Source organism: Podarcis melisellensis (assembly GCF_964234715.1).
Source record: "Podarcis melisellensis genome assembly, chromosome: 8".
NCBI classification, from domain to species: Eukaryota; Metazoa; Chordata; class Lepidosauria; order Squamata; family Lacertidae; genus Podarcis; species Podarcis melisellensis.
Window position 1 is genome coordinate 72,999,847 of NC_138540.1, and position 24,244 is coordinate 73,024,090.

Genomic DNA, 24,244 nt, shown 5'->3' on the forward strand with positions numbered 1-24,244 from the left:
TTCTAGTCTTTGCTCTTCCCACTTTTCTTCAAGCAACATGCCAGCTGAGAATAGCTTTTGCCCCAATCTATAGCATGTCCACTGTAGTTCATGCACTGGCACCCTTGAGGCTAAATTTCTGTAATGTGTTCCTTGTGGGCCTGCCTGTGGGTCTGGTTCAGAAACTCCAGCTGCTGCAGGATGCTGCAGCCATATTGCTAACGGGAGCTTCTGGTCGAGAACATGTGACACCACTGTTAAAACAGCTGCACTGCCTGCTCATCTGCTACTGAGCCAGGTTCAGGGTTCTTGCATTGATTTACAAAGGAGCATCTTCAGTTGTGCCCCATGTTGATGTGCCTCATTAGAAAACAAGAAACCGAGCTTTCAGTGCCATTGGCCTTGCCATGTGGAACACCTTGCCAACAGAGATTCAGTGGGAGCCTTCTGTACCACCTTTTAAACATCTGCTTGAAAATTCTCTGTTTTGCCAGCCCAGTGCAGGCCATTAAGAGTACATCTCCCGCAAGGTCTGTTGCTGTTTCTTTTTAATTAATTTTTGTTTGTTTTTTAACTTGTTCTTAGCTTTTTGTGATTTTACTGTTTAGTTTTATGATACAGTGGTATGTAAATATTTTTATGAATGAACAGATACATATTCATTTACCCAGTCTCTAAACTGTTATATAAATTTATTCATTTTACCCTGCTGCTTAGCATCCAAAGAGGACGTTTTCTAAGAGCAGTACATGCATTTAAAAAAAGAACACAAACAGAGAAGTTATCTGAGGATGGAAGAACACAATCATCTTGTGATGCTTCCGTAGGCATCCTATCTTGAGCAGTGTGAAGAGTCCTTTTTGGCTGACGAGGTTGAAGGCCTTCATCAAGTCTATGAAGGCGATGTTCAAGGGGTATCTCGGTCTCAGCATTTCTCCTGGAGCTGCTGCAGTGAGACCTCCAAGCTCTAAAGACACTTTGTGATTTGGTAAAAAAAATAAAGAACAACTGTACCATTCCTGATCAAGTATGTTTATTAGCACAGTGGTAGCAGAAACTAGCCAAACCATATGTTACATAATAATGTGGAGAAAATCAGGATCAACAATATGTGATACTTCATTCCCAAGGGAAAGTCATATTCACACCACGCATGTTCTCCCAGTAAACATGGTCAAAGCGTTCACTCTGTGCCACTGTCAGGTGGTTCTTCCAGTCCCCGCAGATCCCTAGAACGAGACAAGAGCAAGTGGCAACCACCAAAATGTTCACCTGAAATTACGTAAACTTAAATTGGGACATTTCTTCTTCGTCCTCAGCTGTGAGGCAGGCAACCCCTCAGGTAGCTGATGTGTCTTAATGGCCTGGAGAATCTGCAACCTGTTTTCAGGGAGCCCCCAGCATTATCCAGGTCCCAAAATTGTGCAGATACATCCTTGTTCTCCAGACTGCCTCTTTCAGAATAATTTCTTATTTTGATCTGGATACCCATGAAATAGATAGACGTAGATGGGATGTCCACAGAGAGGAAGGTATGCAATCCTGCAAACTGTACCCCCTTCTGGACCTGCAAACTGTGTTGACAGTCAACTCTGACTCTACGCTCTATTGACTGGTTGCTGATAGACTTTTTCTGTGAGACATTCAAACATCCACAGAAAAAGAAGAGGTTCTTCACCCCTAGCATGAGCATTATGGCTTTATTCCTTGGCAACCAATGTTTTTACCTTTCCTCAAGAGTGTTGCTTTTGTATGGTCAAAAATGTTGTCTGGTGTCAAGGAAAAGTTGGACATCTTGTTGTCCTTCATCTTGTGGAAAGAGGCGTTTTCCACCACAGACTCAATTTGTTGGCTGTTCAGCTCCTTGCCAAGAAAATGACAGATCTTCTGCACGCTGCCTCGAAGGTCCTGCAGAAAGCAAAAGCAAATGGCTGTGAATCCTCATGTGATGTAGAGAGCTTGCCCTTCATCAGGAGGCACACAGAGAGCATGAGTACCAGTATGCAATGTGCATTGGGCAAAATGAATGTCTTCAGGATGTGGAATTTGCTGTTGTCACCTTGCAGAAGCCACTCTGTCTCCACCTCCCCTCAGCCAGCACCACACCCAGGGGGCACCTGAGTTCGCAAGAGACATTACCTTTGAGGCAGAAAAGCAGGTTATTGGTGTTGATGAAAAGCAGCATCCCGTGCACAGCGGAAGGATGAGGAGTACGTACTACATACTCTATATTGCTTTATTTACAGTTCAAAGCTGGTATGTTACAGAAAAACATCTTGCCTCTGCCGGAGCAGAAAATGCATCCTCTCTCCTCTAAAGCACGGAGAGAATACCAAAGTGAAACTGCAAAGAACAGTGAAAAACAGGAAACCAGTGTACGTCACATCCAGTCTCCCTTTCCCGTGAGAAACTCCAACAGCAATTGACTATGGAATGTAAACACCTGTCTTGTGACAAGCCCTTTCGCTGCACAGAGAAGAAAGCAGAAACCAACATCCTCCCCCTTTCTGTGAACATCACTGGGCAGCGTGTTCGTACAATATCAGTACAAACCCAACTTCTGCACATAGGTACAGTGTTGATCCCTTGATACAATCTTGGACAATACATCAGCAGGAATTTCATTACCTGGCATATAGGACACCGTTACTAGTCCCTTCTGAATACGTTCCCTAGCATGTTGTAACTTCAATTGCAAGTGCTTCGTGCTTTGCTTACAACTTTCAGAATTCAGCAAAGCCAAACATGCTTTGTTGTCTTGGTAAACCTGGATTGGACATTTGACAGGAATTTTCATATCTTTGCACAATTGTAACAACCATTCACAATTTTTAAGTGAATAAGACAGTGCATTCAGTTCAGCTTCACAAGTACTTAAGCTAACTGTTGTTTGCTTCTTGCATGACCAATCAAATAGACCCTGATTGTACATGTAGCAAACTCCAGACGTACTTTTCCTGTCTGTAGTGTCACTTCCAAAACTTGCATCTGCAAATATCTCAAGACCACCAGACTTCTGATTGTTAAATCTCAGTCTGTAATGCATAGTGCCTTTCAAATACCGCGCTATGCGTTTCAGAGCTTTCCAATCCTTAACAGTAGGATTGTTGACTTGTCTGCTTAGCAAATTACAGCTAACAGCAATGTCTGGTCTTGAACATCTGGCAATGAAGTTTAGCTTGCCTAGCACACTTCTGTACAGTGTAGTGTCAGAAAATGCTTCTTCAGTGTCTTCTACCTGATAACCTGTTGTCATCGGTGTGTCTACAGGGTTAGCATCTATCAGGTTTAGTTTGCTTAACACATCAGCAATTTTCCGTGACTGGTGTACTAGAATGTTACCATCTTGATCTTTCTCTATTTCCAGAGATAGGTAGTTGTTTACCTCACCAAGATCTTTCATGTCAAAGTGCTCTTTCAGTTGAGCTAGGGCGTTATTGTACATTGTGACATCTTTCCAAAAGAATAAAAGATCATCAACATAAAACAAACAGTACAGTTTCTTTTGCCCCTCCTCTTTGACAAATACACATGGATCAGCTTTCCCTTGCTGAAAACCTAGAGAAAACAATACTTCAGTGAGTTTTGTGTGCCAACACCGTGCACTTTGTTTGAGACCATAAAGGGACTTTTTCAGAGCACAAACAAATCCCTGTTTTACCTGTACGCCATCAGGTGGAAGCATATAAAGTGATTCATCTAGAGATCCGTACAGAAAAGCTGTATTCACATCATGGTGACTAATGTGTAGATTCTCCTCTGCAGCTAGCTTGAGCATAAGCCTAATGCTCTCATACCTCACTGTGGGTGAGTAGGTCTCGTGATAGTCTTCACCTGGTACCTGTGCAAAACCTCTGGCTACCAATCTGGCTTTGTGTCTGACTATCTTGCCATTTTGATCAGTCTTCGCTTTGAAGACCCATTTGCTTCCAAGCAGTTTCATTCCTGGAACTACTGGAACAAGCTCCCATGTTTCGTTCCTTTCTAAGGAATCAAGCTCAGCCTTCATGGCATTTAACCATGGCTCAGCTTCCTTTGAATCCAAATCCTGGATTTCTTGGAAACTTGAAGGTTCAAATACCTTCTTGGAGCTTTTAACAGCTGTTATTGCTATCTTAGCAAACTCATCAGCAAATCTCTTTGGAGGTCTGCCTTTTGTTGCTCTCTGTGACCTACGAATTAGCCTTAAGTCCTCAACACTCTCCTCTTCCTTCTTAGGAGAAAAACGACCTATTGTGAACAATGGTTCTTCCAATTCTTGATCAGAGCTTTCAGAGGGTCGCATAGAGGCTTTCGCACTCTTGAAATCCTCTGAATCACCCGATTCAGTTTCAGACTCAGAATCAGAACCTTCATCAGTGGGTGTGGGTTGTTGCGGTTGCTTTTGACTATCCTCAGTCTCATCACTGTCATCAGGATAACATTGGAAAATTCCCACATTCCCCCCCTCACTTGGCATTGTACTCAACACTTCTTGTGAGCTTAATTGTCTTAGAGTCAGTCATCATTATTCTGTAAGACCCTTTCTGATAACCTAGAAAGATACCATGCAATCCACGCTTGTCTAACTTTGAGTTTTGTGGTGAGTGAACCCACATGTCAGAACCAAAAATTTTCATGTGTTTGATGTATGGTTTCTTGCCAAACATCTTCTCATAGGGGGTACAACCAATCGCTGAAGATAATCTGCGATTGTAACTGTAAACAAAACATGAGAGAGATTTAGCCCAATAACTCTCTGGAAGATTTGCATCATGCAGCAAGGTTTTTAACCCTTGGAGCAATGTCTGATTTGCCCGTTCCGCAAGTCCATTCTGCCATGGCGAGCGAGGACTAGACAAATCGTGTTGAATTCCTTTCTCAGTCAGAAAAGCTTCAAACTGCTGAGAAGTGAATTCTCCCCCGCGATCACTGAAAAGAGTCTTTATCTTCTTACCATGCACATTTTCCAACCAAGCACAGAATTCCTTGAACCTAGGAAAAGCCTCTGATTTCTGCTTGAGATTGTACACATAAATATACCTGGAAAATGCATCAATGAGAACCATGAAGTACCTATTTCCACCCAAAGAGGGTGCTAGTGGTCCAACCAAATCAGCATGAACAACCTGGTATGGTTCTGTAGCTTGCCTACTAGACACCTTACCTTTCGCAGCCATTTTCACCTTGTTTGCTGCGCATGCCTTGCACTTCATGTGGTACCTGCAGGGTTTAATAGTCATACCTTCAACCAAGGCAGGCATTTTAGATACGGCCTCAAAATGCAAATGACCAAATTTTCTATGAAAATCGTGAATACATTCTGCATGCAAACTTTTGTTAGAACCTGCAATGCAACAAGTGTCATCCTGCACAACATCATCATAATACAAAACAAACAAACGATCAACATATTCAGCATACAATACATAATCATTTTTCTTTGTGATGATGCACCTTTTGTTCTTAAAAGAAACGTCAATTTTCCGCTCATTCAGCTGTCCAACGCTGAGCAGATTATGTTTGGCATCTGGCACATAAAGCACATTCTGTATCGTTAAGTCCAAACTGTGAAGAACAACAGTTCCATAGCCTTGACTGGGGATCGTGTGGCCATCCGCCTGGTGAATCGCACCTTCCTGCGGTGTAAAAGACACGAACAGTCGCTTATCGTTGCACATGTGATGGGTCGCCGCTGAATCAACAACGAAGAAAGATCTAGACGTCTTCTGGACCTCTGCAACCTTTGGAGTGAAGCGTGAGACCATTGCCTTATGTTGCGTTGTCCTGGACACCGGACCTTTGCCTTTGCTTTGGCCTTTTCCACGCGATGAGCTTCCGCTGCGCTGCTCTGTCTTGGCTCTGGGATATCTGCATTCCCTCTTCATATGGCCTAGACGTCCACATGAGTAGCATTTGGATTAAGATGGCGTCGTTAGTGGTAGCTCTATTTTGTGCTCCGCGTTGATAATATAGATTTATCAGTATTTATCAGCACTTTTAAAGCTTTTTTTTTCCTTTTTCCTTTTTTTTTAACCGAGCTTAGCAGTTTTAAACTATCACTCTTTTTTTATTAACTGCCAAAGGCCTATTTTTATCCAAAAGAGGCTCAGCAAGCCGCCCTATCTTCACGAAGCTGGTAATTAGCAGACGGGGAGGCCAGCTACTCCTTTGGAAGGACGCCGAGCTTTTTATCTATAAAAAAAAAGGAAGGAATTGAAGCAGCTATAACCCCAAGAAACACAAGGCAAGTTCAACCCGATAATTATTCCAAGGGACTTTTTTTTTCTGCTTTGTTATACTGCCTAGCTACTTTACTGGTTACGTCGTGAGGCTGTTGAATGAGGGAGAAAGACCTAGTTGAATTTTAAACGAAACAAGGCACAGTATGAAAGCTTAAGACCAGTAATATTTTCTAACATTTTAAATGACTGATACCTCACAAGCCCCGATGTAAATTGCTGGAGAAACTAACAAGTTGGAGAGGTTGGAGAGGTTTAGGAGGCAACTTCCACAAATCGGCATTTCTGCTATTGTTTACTCCAGCTTAGAACAAAAGATAAGCCGCCGTTAAGCAAGCACCCCCTACCATATATCCATATATACCCATATACCCACTATGGTCCTCACCAGGAAAAAATACAAGGACCAAGGAATTTTGCCTAATTCACCACAGAGCCCGATGGAGCGCCGAAGGAGACAAAGTAAAATTACCAGCTACTTTCCTCAAAAAGACTCGAGCAAGAGAACTCAGAATGAGAGTATCCTAGATGTAGCTATGCCTTTGCCACTCACAGTGTTGGATTGGTCAACACAGCTAAAGGACTTGCAAACAAACAACAAGAGGACAAACCATCCAACAAATTTGGCCCAAGAACTTGCCATAGCAGAGAATGCTACAAAGGCTAATACAGCCAACACACCTGATGCCAATCCTCATTTGTCACCGCTGGAACTTGGAGGTAATCTTTCAACCCATTGGTTGAAAGCCAATGACTGCGGAACAGAAATGTGGGGTGATTATCTTCAGGAGCAGATATACCAGATTTCTAAGGATCTCCTTAACGTTAAAAAATTTTTAGCGATAACAAACGGGCTGCTCCTGACCCTAGTGGATAATTTCAAGCAACATGTGAGCGCTTCAGACCAGAATACAAATCCCCTAGCCAGCCCGGATCCACCACTCCCCAGCAAACCCCGGAGGAAAAAAGCTGAGCCTAAGATGAAGAAAAGCAAAAATATGAAAAACCTAAGGCGGCTTAAGACAACTCACCGTACCTGTAAAAAATATTGGCAGAAGCTCTTTAACCTTCTTCCATCCCTTTCTACAAGTGGAACAAACAAATCCAACTCGAGTGCCATCAAAGAGACACGTAAAGTAGATACACCCATAAAAGAATCTAAATCAAGTTTTGAAGAATCAACACCGAGCTGGGACAAAGGAACTAATCCATCTACAGTTATACCGCCCCAGAGTCCTCTTATGGCCAGCACAGAATCTGTAGACAGAGGTGAGCAAGTGACCCAAACTATTGAGGGGAACCACTCCTCCCAAGCTCGACAGATGTTGTGTCCCAAAAGAGAATGGAGTTTAGTCCTAATCCCACAAAAGCTTGTCTTTGCTAATTACCCTAAACCGCCTAGATTTTATGCAGGGTTGGACCGTATAGACCACTTTTTGTCCATTATAAGTGGCATTTTACCGGGGGTAGTAAAAGCAACTGACATAGCCGCTATAGAGTATCTACATCAAGATGATTGCTCGGTACGAGCATTGATTACTTTTTTAGATCATAATCTGGCCAGTTTCATTTTTAGAGCTAAAAACCTATTCAAAAAAGAAAGAATAGTCCTATTAAGAATATTTGAAAATAGAGCACCTGCAACCTCTCTGATGGGGCCCAAGAGCATAGGAATGGAAGTTCACAAAAGGGAAAAAACCAACCACCAAAACCACCGAAATAGAAAGCATAAGTTCCAGCAGGATCATCTCCATCAAACAGTACCAAATGAAAAAAAGGAAGCCCCACATCCAACTGGCGTCTGGCCTCTCACGTGTGATAGTGAGGACTCCGCTTTGGAGGAAGAACTCTCGCTGATAAAGCGATTCTGGTCACTGCATTCTCCAGCTCAAACTGAGATCCTGAAAAGACTTGATTTACTTCGAAGCAGACTAGAAAAAAAGGATGATCAAGGTGAGACAATGAAGGACCCTTATGTGCAGCCCATATCTCCCAAATGTCTGGTGGATAAGAAGACAGTGGGAGGCACCTTTAAATGTGTAGACGTGGAATTACAATCTGAGCCCCCTGTGATGTACAATAAAGTAAGACCAAATCAAGGTGTGAAACCTCAAAGCTCTTGGCACAGCTATCTTAAATTGTCTCCGAATGAATTAGCTTCCCCCCCAACTCCAAAATCTAGCCCCAAATCACCAAGAAAAGAGGATCACTACACTCTCTCCAAGCAGTCATCCTTGAAAAGAGCCAACGGGTGTGTTTTTTTAGACACCAAAGAATTGCTGGACGTGGTGGTGACATAGATCCAGCTCCCCGAAGGGCCCGGGGCCTAAAAGTGCTGTCTTGGAATATCGCGGGTTGGCACGCCAAGAAAAATAATCAACAATTTTTGTGCTACCTTAAGCAATTTGACATCATCTTCTTTCAGGAGACATGGCAGAATGACCCTATATTTCTTAATGGGTATAACTGCCACTACCTGCCTGCCTCTCCATCTCTAAGGGGCGGCAGATCTAGTGGTGGCCTAGCTTGCTTCATTTCCACGGAGCTGGCGCATTCTCTAACAGCCCTACCCAGCTGCAATTCTTTAGCAACAGCCGCTCTACTTAGCTTCAAGAGAACTACTCTCTTGCTGGTCAATGTCTATATTCCCCCAGGCCAAAAAAACCCCGTTGTCAAGGCTACATGGGCTGAGCTAGAGGCGTTTTTAGAGCCTCTCGAATCTACTTACCCGTCTGCCCTGACTATTGTGTGTGGAGACTTCAACGCTCGTATAGGAACAGATGACAACAGTCTATACACTCATTTCAACCAATTTATGGACCCTGAAGAACAGACGGATATTGGTGCGACACGACTGTCCAAAGATAGTAGAAGTAATTTCCCAGGTCTCTGCTTAGTGCAGGCTGCCAGACGGAGGGAACTGCTGATATTAAACGGCAATATAGAGGGGGACCGCCCCGGGGAATATACCCATTTCTCCAAGGCTGGGGGAAGCGTTATAGATTATATCTTAATCTCAAGATTTGCTCACAGCTTTGTAAGGAAGTTCCAAGTGGGCCACAATACTCTGAGTGATCACCTACCCCTAATTTTAGAGCTTGCAGGTCGGCCTTTTGACTATTCTATTGCCGAGCCACAATATATACCTTCTGTAAATTTGGATATACCTGCCCCCAAAAGACTCAAATGGTCCCCAATACTGAATGAAAATCTAACCCTCCTTCTTCAGTCAGTGGAGTTAAAGCTTATTCGCTCCGCTATTGTATCAGGCAATTCAGTAGATGCGATTATGGAACGCTTTAAATTACTTTTGGAAAGATTGAAACCCCATTTAACAACAGTGATACATAGCTCCGCTACAAAGAGGGCAAAGGACGGAGCTAGCTGGTTTGACCTGGAGTGCAGGCAAACAAGGAGACAAACGAGAACAGCCTACCAGAGATACAGGAAATCAGGGACTGCCCTCCTACTTAATGCTTATATTCATCTGAGACGGTCTTACAAACAATTACTAAGGAGAAAGAAACTGGAAGCTGAAAGAGCCGCATGGCACAGTTTGGTTAAGGCATCGCACGAGAAAGATACTACTTGCTTTTGGCGAACCATATCTGGTCTACTGGACCAGGAGCGTACTAATTCCATCTGTACAGTGGAACCAATGGAGTGGTTGCGCCATTTTCAATCTTTGTTCTATGACCAGGAAGCCCAACATTACAAACTATGCATTCAATTGGAGGACCTACCTCATTGGCCACCAGTAACTGCAAAGGAAGTTGAGAATTTAATCGCACAATTAAAGAACAACAAGGCCCCAGGGAATGATTACATCCCTGCCGAACTTCTGAAGTCCAACATTGGCTGGTGGGCCCCCCTGCTGGCGTCTTTATTTTCTTGGATCGACTCAACGGGTTTACTCCCAGATGGTTGGACTGAGGCAATAATTATCCCAATCTATAAAAAAGGACCCATGACAGACCCGGCGAGTTATAGACCAATCAGCCTTCTGCCTATACCCAGCAAACTATATGTCAAACATCTTTATATCAAGCTAACTAGCTGGCTGGAAACTGAAGCTATTCTAGCGGAAGAGCAAGCGGGTTTCAGGCAAGGCAGATCCACCATAGACCATTGCTTCACCCTAGCCTATTTAATTGACAAATATGCCAAAAAATCCCGTGGGGTGTTATATGCAGCCTTTATCGATCTAAAGGCTGCTTTCGATTCAATTCCACGTGTAAGACTCTGGGATAAATTGAGCACATCAAGTATAGACAAAAGACTATTATTTCTGATCAGCTGTTTATATAAAGACACGGTGCTGCATGTAAGAACTTCGTTAAATGGCCATCTTATAGGACCAGTTCCTGTCAGTAAGGGGGTCAAGCAAGGTTGCATCCTGGCCCCAGTTCTATTCAACATCTACATCAATGATATGGTTAACTGTTTGTCATCTCCGGACTTCCACGCCCCCAAACTGGCTGACAAATCAATATCAGTGCTTTTGTATGCTGATGATGCGATACTCCTATCTCGAACAAGAATAGGCTTAAATAGGCTCATAGGTGAATTTTCAGCATACTGTAGGAGAGAGCAACTTGCAATAAACTATCAGAAAACCAAAATTATGGTTTTTGCAAGGAAACACAGACAGTACAGCTGGAGGATGGATAACCAGACAATTGAACAGGTTAAAGCCTTCAAATATCTGGGTATCGTTTTCCAGTCGACCGGGTCCTGGGATGTCCATCAAAAATGTGCCAAAGAAAAAGCAGCTCAAAGTATCAAGATGCTGTCCCGCTTCTTTTACACGAAGGGGGGCAGATACATCCCAGCAGCCCTTGAAGTCTTTCAAGCAAAACCTCTGGCGCAGTTACTGGACGGGGCACAAATCTGGACGGGGAACCACTGCTCCAGTCTTGAAACTGTTCAGTCTAAATTTCTAAGGCAGATATTCGGCGTCCCCTCCTGTGTTCCAAACGCAGCATTACGACTCGAGGCCTGCCTTCCATCTGTGGAAACTCAGACCTGGCAGAGAACATTCAACTATTGGCTTCGTCTTAATCTGAATCCACCTGGTCTACTGCCTCTAGTAATGCAAGACCCTCACAAAAGCAAGTGGTTCAAAACTGTGCATCAAAAACTCCTTACATGCGGTCTGCATTCACAGTCCCTACTATCAATGGGCCTCATTAAAGCAAAGAGTCTAATAGGCCAGCGCCTGAAAGACATTGAACGACAAAACAACCTGATTATCTTAAAGAAACTGTGCCCATGGTATACCTACTTTCCCCCTTCTCATTTTGACTCTCCAGCTTCATATTTGTTTAAACTAACCATCCCAAAATACAGACGTGCCTTCACATTGGCTAGATGGGATGTTCTTCCCTCTGCTGTACTCGAAGGTCGTTACCAAAAGACTCCATTTGAAAAACGACTTTGCCCATGTGGAGATGGTAACACGGAAACAGTGTCCCACGTCCTTCTATCTTGCCCCCTTTACAAAGACCTAAGGAATGAGATTATTACTCCACTCATTCTCTCCAACCCCGGCCGTTCACCAGACATTACACTGTATTTTCTATTATCTGATACGGATAGTCAGATAACAGAGAAGGTCGCGAGGTACATCGAGAGAGCTGCGAAATTGAGGGCCACCATCTGAGTGACAGACTTGTTCATCTGACGGACCTCCTTTTGCTTGTTCTTTTCTTCCTTTTATCCCTATTTTCACTTTTAACTCTTGTATAGCTGTGGCCTGTTGGCTTTGCTAATAAAGTTTTGATTTGATTTGATTTGAGTAGCATTTCACTGCCTTCAAAGCTTTGGCGCCATCTGGTGGTTCCACTGCACTATGGGATGACGTCTGTGAAGTCTCCCACTTGCTCATGCAGCCAGCACCCCGGCGATCTGCTTCATTCAAAATCACGGCAGTAACATAGTCCACTGTCAGCTGAGCAGTTGGGTGTACAGCAATCTGAGTTGCAACAGACTCCCAACCTGAACCCAAAGATTGTAGTATCATGAAGGAATACACAGCCTCAGGAAAGTTGAGTCCTCTCTGTTGCAGCTCATGTCTCAGATTCAGCATCTCCATCAGATGTATACGCACATCTCCACCTTCAGCAAGAGCCATATTATGCAGCTTGTTAAAGTAAAACATAGTGGATCCAGCTTCTGTCCTCAAGTGAGCCTCTCTCAAAGCGTCCCAAATTTCTCTGGCTGAGGTCTTATCACGCAATAGACAGAGCTCTTCTGGGGACACTATCAATGTAAGAGTTCCCCTTGCTTTGGAATCCTTAGCTTCCCATGCATCTGTAACTGGAGCTGGGGGGGTGTCTGTAATAACTTCAAACAGACCCTCTTTCCGCAGAATAGCCTCTGCATACTGAACCCAGTCCGCATAGTTTTTCTTATTGAGCTTAGGAATCCCACAAGCATCCTGAAGGGCCATCATGACTCTGGCATTAGCCTTCTGCGTCATCTCTGCTGCTTTAAATCAGGCTGCTTTATACAAGCTGCTTCTGTGTAGCTCTGCTTATCTGCAGCTGCTTTATTCCAAAAGCGCTTTTAAAAGTTACTTTTGATTTCCCCAGCGTAGTAGTTTATGCCTGTGAGCCTTTTGCCTGTGCCCGGCAAAACGGCTTTAAAAGTTCAAAGTCCAGCCATAAAGCCATTAATTAGAAGCTGGCAGGCTGCCCGGAGCAGTAGCACATACCTCATCAATCATCTTTACGCGCAGAGCAGATTCCGATCCGATCTGTCCCTCTGCATTCCGATCCTTTGCCGGCACTCCGATTCGACTTCTGGAGCCCATGACCATGTGTTGATGAAAAGCAGCATCCCGTGCACAGCGGAAGGATGAGGAGTACGTACTACATACTCTATATTGCTTTATTTACAGTTCAAAGCTGGTATGTTACAGAAAAACATCTTGCCTCTGCCGGAGCAGAAAATGCATCCTCTCTCCTCTAAAGCACGGAGAGAAACACAAACTGAAACTGCAAAGAACAGTGAAAAACAGGAAACCAGTGTACGTCACATCCAGTCTCCCTTTCCCGTGAGAAACTCCAACAGCAATTGACTATGGAATGTAAACACCTGTCTTGTGACAAGCCCTTTCGCTGCACAGAGAAGAAAGCAGAAACCAACATCTGGCACATCTACTCTAATGTAGAAGAAAGGAAATGTACTCTGCACATGATATGCAGTGTATGTAGAGGTAGCACTGAATTTTGCACATACTCAGAATCCCTTTCTAGCCAATATTAGTAGAATATTTCAAAAAAGAAGGCAGCTTCATGTGTGAATAATATCAGAATTGGGGCTGCAGGTCAACACAGTTAAAATTGGACCTTTACCTGCCGTAGTTCTTCATAGGTGTTGAAGAAGATGTTGGCTCTGTCCTTCATCTCAACCCAGCCTTTCACATGGTCAAACCAGGAACCATAAGCCACTGGAAGAGCATAGAGGAAGCAAGGGTGAAATGTAAGGAGTTATGGTGGGGAAGTAGAGAATGCTGTTGTAGACATAAACACCAGTCAGGAACCTAGAAAATAACTGCATTATCCCTTAAAAACAAAATCAGTAACACGAGACTTCAACGCTACCCTGGGTCCAATGCAACCTACTGACTGCTCTATGTACTGACATTTTCCACATACAAGAGTAGCAAAGCTTTGAATGAGTAGATAATCTTATGCTTTAATGGGCTTTCTCCATTAGGGTTTCTTTTTCTTTCTGCCACCAGTGAGAATGTCTGCTATCATCGATTTTGATCTATTCTCTTGTTGGTGCCAATCTCACCCAGCTGTTAAGGACTTTCCTTAAGTTTCACCCTCTTCTCATTTTAGTGCCATTCTCGCCCATCTGAAAGGACGTTTATTGATTTTCTTTGAAAGCAAATAACAAATGTAGGACTCCCCCCCCCCATTTCTCCCCTTCTCCATGTATCCAACTGGGATACATGGATATAGTTCTCTGATAGGACTTTAGAGTTACGTAAAAATAAATACTTTCTGGTGGTAGACATCACTGGTGCTGGGTCACAGCAAACAAGAGTGGCTAATTTGCCTCCTTCCATACCTTCCCCACTCAGGAAACTCTCCATAAACTCTTCCATAGTTCCAAGGTCCTTCAATTCTTTAAAGCCTTTGATGAAGTGGTAGACTGAAACCATGGCATCTCTGGGGTCACGCAGAGTATAAACTACCTGTTACAAAGACAGGGCCACATTTAGGGAGAGCCCAGGCAGCCCTACCCTTTACATTAGGCAGAGTGTGGCAGCAAACTGAAAGCACAATAAATAAAGCCTGACTTGGAAACAGGAGAAGCCTGCAGTGAGGACCTGGGCTGAGCATGCATGTGGACCATGGCCAGTTCAATTTCTCAAGCAATCATAGATAGATAGATAGATAGATAGATAGATAGATAGATAGATAGATAGATTCTTTATTGTCATTACACAAGTGCAACATTGCACAAGTGCAACGAAATTGGATGCCATCCCTTAAAAACAACAAAAACAAAACAACAACAACAACCAAACAAACCACATTCCAGCCGCACCCACACCCACACCCATCAAACTCCCAGGTCACACTATCGAGTTACAGCATTCAAAAAGGCCACAGCTCTTGGGTAGAAACTATTTTTCAGTCTATTTGTCCTTGACTTGATGTTTCTATATCTCCTGCCAGAAGGCAGTAGTGCAAACAGACTGTATCCCGGGTGAGATGAATCCTGCAGGATGTTATTTGCTTTCCTAAGACAACGGGAACCGTACAGTTCTTCCAAAGATGGGAGAGGATGACCAATAATCCTTTGGGCTGTGGTTATGACCTTCTGGAGCACCTTCCTCTCCCTAGCTGTACAACTGGAGAACCAAGCACAGATACAGTATGTGAGAATGCTCTCTATGGAGCCTCGGTAGAAGGACACCAGCAGTCTCTCACTCAGATTGTTCTTCTTTAAAAGTCTGAGGAAATAAATTCTCTGCTGGGCCTTCTTCACCAGAGCAGTGGTATTTGCGCTCCAAGTCATGCCCTGATCGATAGTCACTCCCAAAAACCTGAATTCCGCCACCCTCTCCACCCGTTCCCCGTTGATATACAAGGGCTGAATGTCCGCCTTTTTTTTCCTGTAATCCACCACCAATTCCTTGGTCTTAGCCGTATTAAGAGCCAGATTGTTCTCTCCACACCAAACACAAAGCCGCTCCACCTCGTCCCGATAGGCGGACTCATCCCCTCCTGAAATGAGCCCCACCACCGTAGTGTCATCAGCAAACTTGATGATTTTGTTGCTGGAATAGATGGCTGTACAGTCATACGTGTAGAGAGTATAGAGCAGGGGACTCAACACACAACCCTGTGGTGAGCCGGTGTTAAGGCTAAGGGCTGTGGACATATGTGACCCTACTCTAACCCTCTGAGAACGTTCTGCTAATCATGAAACTGCTAAGGAGATTTCTGATATTCCTCCCTACCCTCTAGTACAAAATATGGTATCCTCCTAAAAATGAGCTGTGCCAAGTGTTTGTGCTCCAATATCCCACACATCTGTTTGTCAGAAACACAGAAGCCAAAGACAGGCTTGATGTGTCCGTCGTTCCTCTCTCACCTTGGCCTTGGAGTGGAGGAAGGACTTGGGGAAAAGCTGGAATGGCAGGTGAGTAGTCAGGATCCTGGGGGAAGGATTTTTCAAGGCAATCTGCAAATGATCGGCATACTCAATGCAGGGTGCCCTTTCCGTCAGTGGTACATTCTGAACCCATGTGGCGTCCCCTTGACTCCGGATTAAGCTCAAGATCTCCGACATCCAATGAGTACCTAGGAGAAAGTCCACCAGTCAGAGGCTTCTTCTATAAACCACTTGTACATTAATGTCTGGCCCTTGCTAAATCAAATGGAGAAACTTAAACAATGGATCTTTGTCCCCTACTACCTATTCAGCATCCTCCTATGCGGCAAGATTCCCCACATCAGGGATGGTATACTGTTGTGAAGTTGACTATATTATTTAGCTGGTTGTTGCACAGATGACAACAGACTCAAATCTGCTTGATGGCCTATCCTGTCCAGCTCCCTGTTTCTCCCAAAAGCCTGTGGGAAACCAGAGAGCAGAACATGAGCTCAAGAGCATTCTCCCCTCCTGTGGTTACCAGACAGTAGTATTTGGTAGCATTACTACCTCAACTGTGGAGACAGAGCACAGCCATCATGGCTAGTAGCCACTAATAGCCTGCTCCATGAATCTGTCTCCTCCTCTTATTTGCTCCATCATGCATCACTTTACACTTGTTTACATTGACTTGCCTTTGCCATTTTGCTGACCATGTATTTTTAGTGTCAGCAAACCTGGCCACCTCACTACTTAATCATTTATGAACAAATTAAAAAGCACAGGTCCCAGTACCAACTCCCAAGAAATGGGTCCTTTCTAAGGGAATGCCTCCCTCTTCTTCAAAGTGATGTTCTCCTTTCTCAGGACCTCGCTTCTTCCTGACGGCAGGAGAGCTGTCCTTGTGGGAAGGTCACCCAGCTACCACATCCCTGAAGGCCTCATCCACCACTTTCTCTGCCTCCTACTCTTTCTAGTTCTGCCACCTTGGCCTCAAGGAAAGGAACTTGTTCCCAGAGAACCAGAATCTCATGGCACCTCTGACATACACATGACCTCTGTGCCATGGGGAGATATTCATATAATTGGCAGAGGGTGCAAAACAATGCAAAACCCCCACACCCCTGCTGGTTTTGATAATTTGCTTCTTTTAATTTAGTTACCCATTGACTTTCCTGCTTGCTAGATTTCTGTTTTCTTGTGCGGTTCTTAGTCTAGTTTACTGTGGTTCCCTGAATTGTCCTGATAGGTAGCTTTTCTATAGACTTCCTAGCCCTAGGATTCAGCTCCTGTGTTGTGGGTTTTCACAGGATTTTTATCCTGGTGGAATGTCACCTTACTGTACCCTTGTCAATCCAAGTTGCTTTAATTCAATCATCAAGTGAAGTGTGTGTTAATTACGAGGACTATAACAGACAGATGGCATATTTGTCTATATACAATCAACATTTAGATATGGTTATGCTGACACAGCATGAGACAACTTTTGTAATATGGTGCCCTGAGCAAGGACAAAAAATTCCCCTCCCCCAAAAAATAATACATTTAGGTACAGTTGCTTTTTTAATAAATCTTCTCAGTAGGTAACCAAAAAAATATAGGTTTCATTATTATTGTGATTATGCACCCCCTTGGCTTGGCACCCCATGCAAGGAAATCACCCACACTGTCCATATCCAGCACCAAAAGCATTCCTAGTGACATGACAGAAGCATGCCATAACACATAAGATTCTCCTGGGAATATTCTCAGTTCAGCTCACGAGAGCTGTAAATATCTGGGTTCAAATATCCCAGAAAGAAAGAAAGATTTGAAAATCTCTCTTATTTTTTTGCAAGGTTTCCGGACATCCCCATGAATTTCAAATGTTCTTTCACTTCTTTCCGTGAACATCAACAGTGGCTAGGGATGGTGTAATACGTCTATTTTGATTTCTCCTTTTTGCAATCTTACATTTAATTCTCCATATTTCCATGTCAGTTTGTGAATTTTCTTGCACATTTCTACAAAGCATTTTCCCTTACTATAATAAATTTTTATTCTCCCCCACCCCCACTAAAGTATGTATTTTATGCACACTATTCTAGTATATGCATTTTTGTACACATTACTTAGCTGAAGAAGTGCATTGCTAAATTCAGAGAATGTCTGTGTTTCACTTTGTGTACTTCAAAAAGTGAAAAACATGTAACTTTCACATGTGGTGGACAGGTCTATTCAGATATTCAACTTGTTTGCTGTCCACCTTCCTTATTTGTAAATTTCTTATAATTTATTTGTTTATTGCTCCTTGACTAATCGTTACCCATTGATGGAGAACTAACCTGACTTTTCCCCTTTATACCTGGTTGAAGAAGGTCTTATATATCGCAACATCTGAAAAACTAAACACATTCATTTTTCATGGGTTTCCAGGGATTAAGCCAAAATTTAGGACTATGCAGCTACTTGGTGGTTGTTCATGACTTATGTCAAAAGCAAACTTATACCTGGCAGGTTTAGTGGATACTTTAAGTCTAAATCCAAAGTCTATTTACCTAATTGCAACACTGACCTGACTTGGGGTAAGTCACGTTCACTATATCATCATCTAACAGTTGAAAGTCATTTTCCAAATAGCTGAGTTTTTCCACTGAGTTAAACTGTTGAGTAAAAATGATCCCCTTGTATTTGAAAGTAGCCATTGATGACTCTGAAAAACTGAAGATGAGAGAGAGAGGGAGAGAGATTATGTCACATCCTTAGGGACATTCAGGTAGCTACTGTTCTAGAGCCAAGCTCTGTGGATAGCTGGGGAGCAGGAGGAAGGGGAGAGTTCAGGAGTTGGTGATGGGCCATCAATAGATGGCTGAGTGGTACCACCAGGTGTGGTGGGGGGAAATCCAAGGAACTCACTTCTGAGTACATGTCATATCTATTAAGGCTGGGTCAGATACTGGTCAGCGCAAAGAGGAAGAGTCCGTTGTCAGTGAAATCAGTGCTTTATTCAAGGAAATGGCATACAACTTAGCAATACTTCCTAGTCAGTCTTTCTTTTATGGAGCTGTTGTCAGGACTGGATGTCCCTTTTTTCCACACTTTCTAAGGCTCCTCCTCTCCCGGATGTTACCCAAGCAGTCTCCAACTGTCTCTGCATATCTCTTGACTCTTCTCTGCCCTCCTCATGATCTTGCATGTTCTTTGAGAGCGGGATACGGGAGGAGCTTCTTGCAGCCAGAAAGGGCCATTCCCATGATTCTTCAGCAGCTCCTTGACCCGACCCCCTTATCTGCTTCAGTCTGAACTGCTCGCTGTCATCACTTTTCCCTGCTCAGTAAACCTTCTCAGCATCCTTCTCCCAATCCTCTCCTTCTGACCTCTCCTCAGTGTCCCACCACAAAACTCCTGACTCTGAGCCTTCAACTGGTGCCTCTCACCACACTGCACCCAGCCAGATCCTGACAACAGCAGACTTTCAAATCTCAATTTGATCATGGGCACATGTTTTCATACCGTTAACTCAAATCACTTCCATTAGGAAATACCTGTAGGTCCAAAGACATCCTCTAGAATGACTGCAACTATGTATCAACTACAGGAAAATCGGTTTACACCACGTTCACACCTACCCAAAGCAAGGCACAAACCCCTCTGTACACACACACACATGCACAACTGCTTCTGGGGCTACTCTCACATTGTTTACCTGAAGTGCAAAAATGTCTTTCCTCTTCCCTGCTTCTGCCAATAGGCCAGGTGAGGCGAACTTTTGCCTGTATATGGAACACTTGATACTCTTTTTTTTAATTTATTTTTTATTTTTTAAATAGTTTTATTAAATACAACTTAGAAAACATACACATTGACAACAAAAGAAAATACAAAAGAAAATATAACTAACCAAGGAAAAAGAATTAGAGAATATTTTATCTCTTTTCATATTTACAGTTCTTTATACCTCTATAAAATGCTATTCACAATACAGCAGTGAAATGAAAGATAAGATATCAGGAAAAAATAAAAAAAGAACAAAGAAAGAATAAAGAATTAAAGTAAAAAGATCATAAGTGAAATTTTTTAAAAGTAGATAAGTACTCACAATACATAGCCGTTTCCCATCTATATTTATATTCAATTGTATAATTTCATCTTGTCCTTATCTACCTTAAATAATTTTTTTTAAGGAAAAGAAAAGAACTAAGACTTCCACTGTTTGCCTCATGCGTTTTTAATAATCCGTTCGTCAGAACCTCTGTTCTTCATATTTCCCCCTTTGGATATCCTTAATGTCTCACTTTGTATTTTTTATATTAGGAACCCTTGATACTCATGTAGCTGAAAACATTTCCAGAACAGCTTTACGTAACAGCGGTAAACCAAGGGCAGAGCAAACAGTCCCCACTTGCAGCCTTAAAATCTCAAAAGACAATCCAAAAGGGAAGGGGGGGAAACCCCATTTGTAAAACTTCAAACATCTGACACTGATGACGAGACTGCAAAGAATCTTTTTGGGAAGAAGAGAAGTGAAATGAAGCGGGTCTCTCAGTAGAGCCACTGCTCTCCCTTCTCTCTCACAGCTGCAAACAGGTGGAGGACTGCCAAGAGCAGACAGTTCGGGGAGGAGAAGAACAGGGGGAGCAGGTCTCTCAGAAGAGCCAGTGGATGTCCTGTCTTTCTTTCACTGCTACATTTATAGAATATAGCAGTCAATTTAAAACCCATGCATGTTCCAATCTGGAAAAGGAAAGAGGGAATCAGAAGGAGGGAGAAGGAAATTAGGGAAGAGTTCATCAAGGGGAGGAGAATGAGATTGAGAGGATCAGAAAGAACGTAAGCAAACCTTGAATACAGGAAGGAAACAGGAGCAGTCTTTATAATTCAGCAGCTACTGGAGCATCCTGTGGGTCTGGGAAAGATACTTACTGTGTGAGGAAACCTTGCAAAGAGTCTGCAGTAATATCAGGAAGTAAGAAGTGTCGGAAACTTCATCAGGTATATTTGGAGTACAACGACCCAGCATAGCATGAACTTCCTACATCGATAAAATGAAAGTGCCAATGAACTTTGGATGAAACCACTCCCAACCAGAGAGGGGAGTTTCTATTCCAGACCAAGCATGCCTCTTAAAGACACAGGCCATGCCCACTACAGTTGAGTCTGGAGCTTCCTTCTATTCCTGGCTCACAGAGCAAGAGTTAAACACTGAGTCCGCAGGGGATGTGTTTTCTTTCTCCCCCCCCCCCACCTCCCCAGTTCATAGATGGGGAGGAGTTTCAATCTTGCTGGGAAGGGCACTTGTGAAGGAGCATTTTGCAGCCCTCCAGACCAAATCTGCTGCTCACCACCTGTTTTTCAAAGACTCAACTCTGCTCAGATCTGCTTCCCCAGCGCATTCCCTACAGAGGCTTAGGGGTCGGTGAAACAGGTCCCTGCTAGTGGTGCAAAAATCATGTACCAGACTATGGAGTGGATGACATACCGGTATACCGTATTTGTCTATGTAATAGACAAAGTTTTTGTCCTCAAAACTAACGTTTATAAATGTTGCTTCCGCTAGGCTGAGATGGGGGCTGTGTTATTGGTGGCTGCAACAAGTGCTGGTGTGGATTTGCTGTCAATACGACTTCTGGCGGTGAGGCAAGAGCTGATAGGGAAAAGCTCCACAACTCTGGGCAATCTCCCCCCATTTTCTTAAGTTTGAGTCCCCCAAAATAGGGGGTGTCTTATACATGGGGCCATGTTATACACGGAATGTGTCTAGTGACATGAAGCCACTGTTTCTGTCAGTTCATATGTGAAAGAAGCTTAACCGTCCTCACGCTGCAGGATAAAGGCAATTTGGGGGGGGGTGCACGATAAAGCTCCTTCCCAAGGGCACAAGGGATCCCAGTGTGTAGTGAAATAAATATTTAATTGCCTCCCCAAGGGGTCCCTGCCTCAGAAGGAGGACCAGGACCTCGGAAGGAGCGCAATTGAAGGCTCTGTACCAGTCAGGAAAAGAGAGAGACCACACCAGGATTTGGAAAAAGCAAAGTCTGATCTTTATTAAAAGAACAGGGGGGGAAACGACACAAAAAACTGTTGCAACAGGGTCCCCGCTCATGCAATGACACGGAGAGAGCCCGAACAAAAGGACTGCCTTGATTCTTATACCTTTTGATTTTCATCCAGATCAATAGCAGAGGAGGTGGCGGGAAGTGACACGAGAGGTGCGAAGAGTGGATTAACATAAGGTAAATAGGATGTTGAAAGACTTTCCAGAGGTGTCAATTCGCTGAAGGCTCAGGTGATATGTGTCAATCTTCTCGTGTTATTTAATTTTTGGATCTGCTTAAATGGCTTTTCCTTTATCTACAGGATAATCAGTATGCAGATCGTGAGGCTGGATGTTCAGGAAGATGTTCAGGAAATGGCTTAAATGTTAATGTGACATCCTATTCTGCATTGCTATCAATTCGAGTGTGATAGCCTGATGTTTGCATACTTTTTTGAAAATAAAACTACTTTATTTTGAGCTCTTATCTGTGTGTATTCATGGTATCCTTTGTAGACCCAGTAGGTGGCAGTGTGGTGGAGAGTCTTGGCAGCCTTTTGGATACAATATCGAGTCAAGTATATACATTTTGAAATACTTAGATTGTTACATTCTTTAGAACTACAATTTGGATACATTCAGAAAAGTACAGCATACTAGGCATTTCAGAAAAGATACATTCACAAATACATTTTAAAAGGATAGCTACATGGAGAAAGAGGTACACTTTGTAGAGAAAAGATTCATTTCAGTAAGGGCACCAGTAAGGGCATTCAGACTCATTTCAGTGAGACAGGAATAGCAGCAGGCACGTTACATTAAGATGATGCATTAAAATGGAAAAGGCACACATTATTTTACATTCAATGATACGTGAAAAGACACAGCAAGAAGACATATTCCCAATGATGTGTGGTGTAGTGGTTAAGAGCGGTAGTCTCGTAATCTGGGGAACCGGGTTTGCGTCTCCGCTCCTCCACCTGCAGCTGCTGGGTGACCTTGGGCTAGTCACACTTCTCTGAAGTCTCTCAGCCCCACTCACCCCACAGAGTGTTTGTTGTGGGGGAGGAAGGGAAAGGGGAATGTTAGCCGCTTTGAGACTCCTTAAAGGGAGTGAAAGGCGGGATATCAAATCCAAACTCTTCTTCTTCTTCTTCTTCAAGGCACAGTTTATTGTTGTTGTGGGGCTTTTTGGTAGGATGATATCGTTAGGATCATTTTTCCTTTATTCCCCTCTCTGACCCTGATTCTCTTATGACAGTAGCAACACCAAACTATGCATTAAACTGTGTCAAACAGCAGGCAAAACCAGCAGGCAACTCTGCAGAGGGAGTGGAACATTGGACTCACATTTCACCCCAAGGCATGTGCAAAAAGATGTGCCTTGGCTATGTGATAGTTCAGAACTTAACTGGTTAAATTCCCTGGTGTGTGTCACCTGCTGACGTCAGCTTACAGCTGGGCGGAGACAGAAGCTTTAGAAGCTAAGAAGGAGGAGTTTTTCCCTGTACTTTCACTTCTCTCTGTGTATCTGTGAGAGAAAGACGTGCCTTTGGATATGGCTGAAAGAAGCCCCGGTCTTTGTTGGTAAAATGTTTTAATAAAGAGCTGTAAATAGATGAACCTGTCTGTGTGTGCTTACAAGAAGCAAGACTGCTTTACACCGCTATGTTCAACTCTGCTAAGCCGTGACCAGAAGGGAGCAACAGTGGCGCAGCTGTGAAGAAGTGTGCCGGACCCGTTACAAACTGCTGATTGACGATCATAAAGTAATCAGGTGTCACGGCAGATCGATCGATCTTCCCAGAGGTTATGGAGGTCAGCCAACGCTCGTAAAGCAGTCGGTGTGAGCCCCAGGAACGCTTTGAAGTCAGCGTGGGTGCCGGAGAGCGAGGATGATTAATTGCCTGCTTCCGAGAGACAGTGAGAGCTTCTGATACAGAGAGCTGGAGCTAAAAAGCAGCTAAAAGCTGGGAGCTGAGACGCAGCTGATAACGTTTCTCCACGGAAGGGAGAGCCAAGCAGCTGGTACGGAGTAAGTACAGCTTGGGGCCCCTTGGGAGAACGGGAGAAGATGGCTGAAAGCCAGAATATACCGCTGGAAAAGCTCACTCTAAAGAGTTGGGCAACGTGGTCCAGACAAATAAGGGGATGGTTCTTGGTCGAAGGGCTCTGGGAAGCAAGCCAATGGGAGCCAAAATCACCCCTTAGCCGGCCAGCAGCTGGAGCAGGTGAAGCAAGCTGTGGGGCTGTGTTGGCTGAAGATAGCCAGAGGCTGCATCAAGAGCTAGAGATGCTCAAAGCATGCGTTGATGCATCACTGAGGCCTCATTTGGAGGGCGTAACGACAGCGTGGGCTGCCTGGAATTTGCTGAAGGGCTTGTGTGAGGCGTCAGCGAAAGGCCAGAGCCCA

At 43.7% G+C, this 24,244-nt stretch overlaps 1 protein-coding gene across 3 annotated transcripts; it reads right to left on the minus strand.

Moving 5' to 3' along the window:
- Nucleotides 1–995: 995 nt before the first annotated feature.
- LOC309375240 (sulfotransferase 2B1-like) lies at nucleotides 996–20,979 on the minus strand. Of its 3 annotated transcripts, none has more exons than XM_081920840.1 (7): nucleotides 20,721–20,979; nucleotides 18,373–18,510; nucleotides 15,819–16,027; nucleotides 14,283–14,409; nucleotides 13,559–13,653; nucleotides 1,707–1,887; nucleotides 996–1,208 (listed from the first exon to the last, which is right to left on the minus strand). In XM_081920840.1, the coding sequence occupies exons 1-7, from the start codon at nucleotides 20,815–20,817 to the stop codon at nucleotides 1,099–1,101; spliced, it is 957 nt and encodes a 318-aa protein (XP_081776966.1). In that variant the 5' UTR covers nucleotides 20,818–20,979; the 3' UTR covers nucleotides 996–1,098. The 3 variants fall into 3 exon arrangements, with proteins under 3 accessions (XP_081776966.1, XP_081776967.1, XP_081776968.1); XM_081920841.1 differs by having other exon boundaries at nucleotides 18,373–18,518; nucleotides 20,721–20,977; XM_081920842.1 differs by lacking the exon at nucleotides 18,373–18,510 and having other exon boundaries at nucleotides 20,721–20,978.
- Between the last annotated feature and the right edge of the window lie 3,265 nt (nucleotides 20,980–24,244).

Coding starts and splice junctions, on each gene's coding strand:
- LOC309375240 (XM_081920840.1), bottom strand. CDS start 20,817: ATGCTGGGTCGTTGTACTCCAAATATACCTGATGAAGTTTCCGACACT. Junction 18,511..20,720: donor TTGCAAGGTTTCCTCACACA/GTAAGTATCTTT, acceptor TCAGTTTTTCAG/AGTCATCAATGGCTACTTTC. Junction 1,888..13,558: donor CCTATGAAGAACTACGGCAG/GTAAAGGTCCAA, acceptor TGCTTTCTGCAG/GACCTTCGAGGCAGCGTGCA.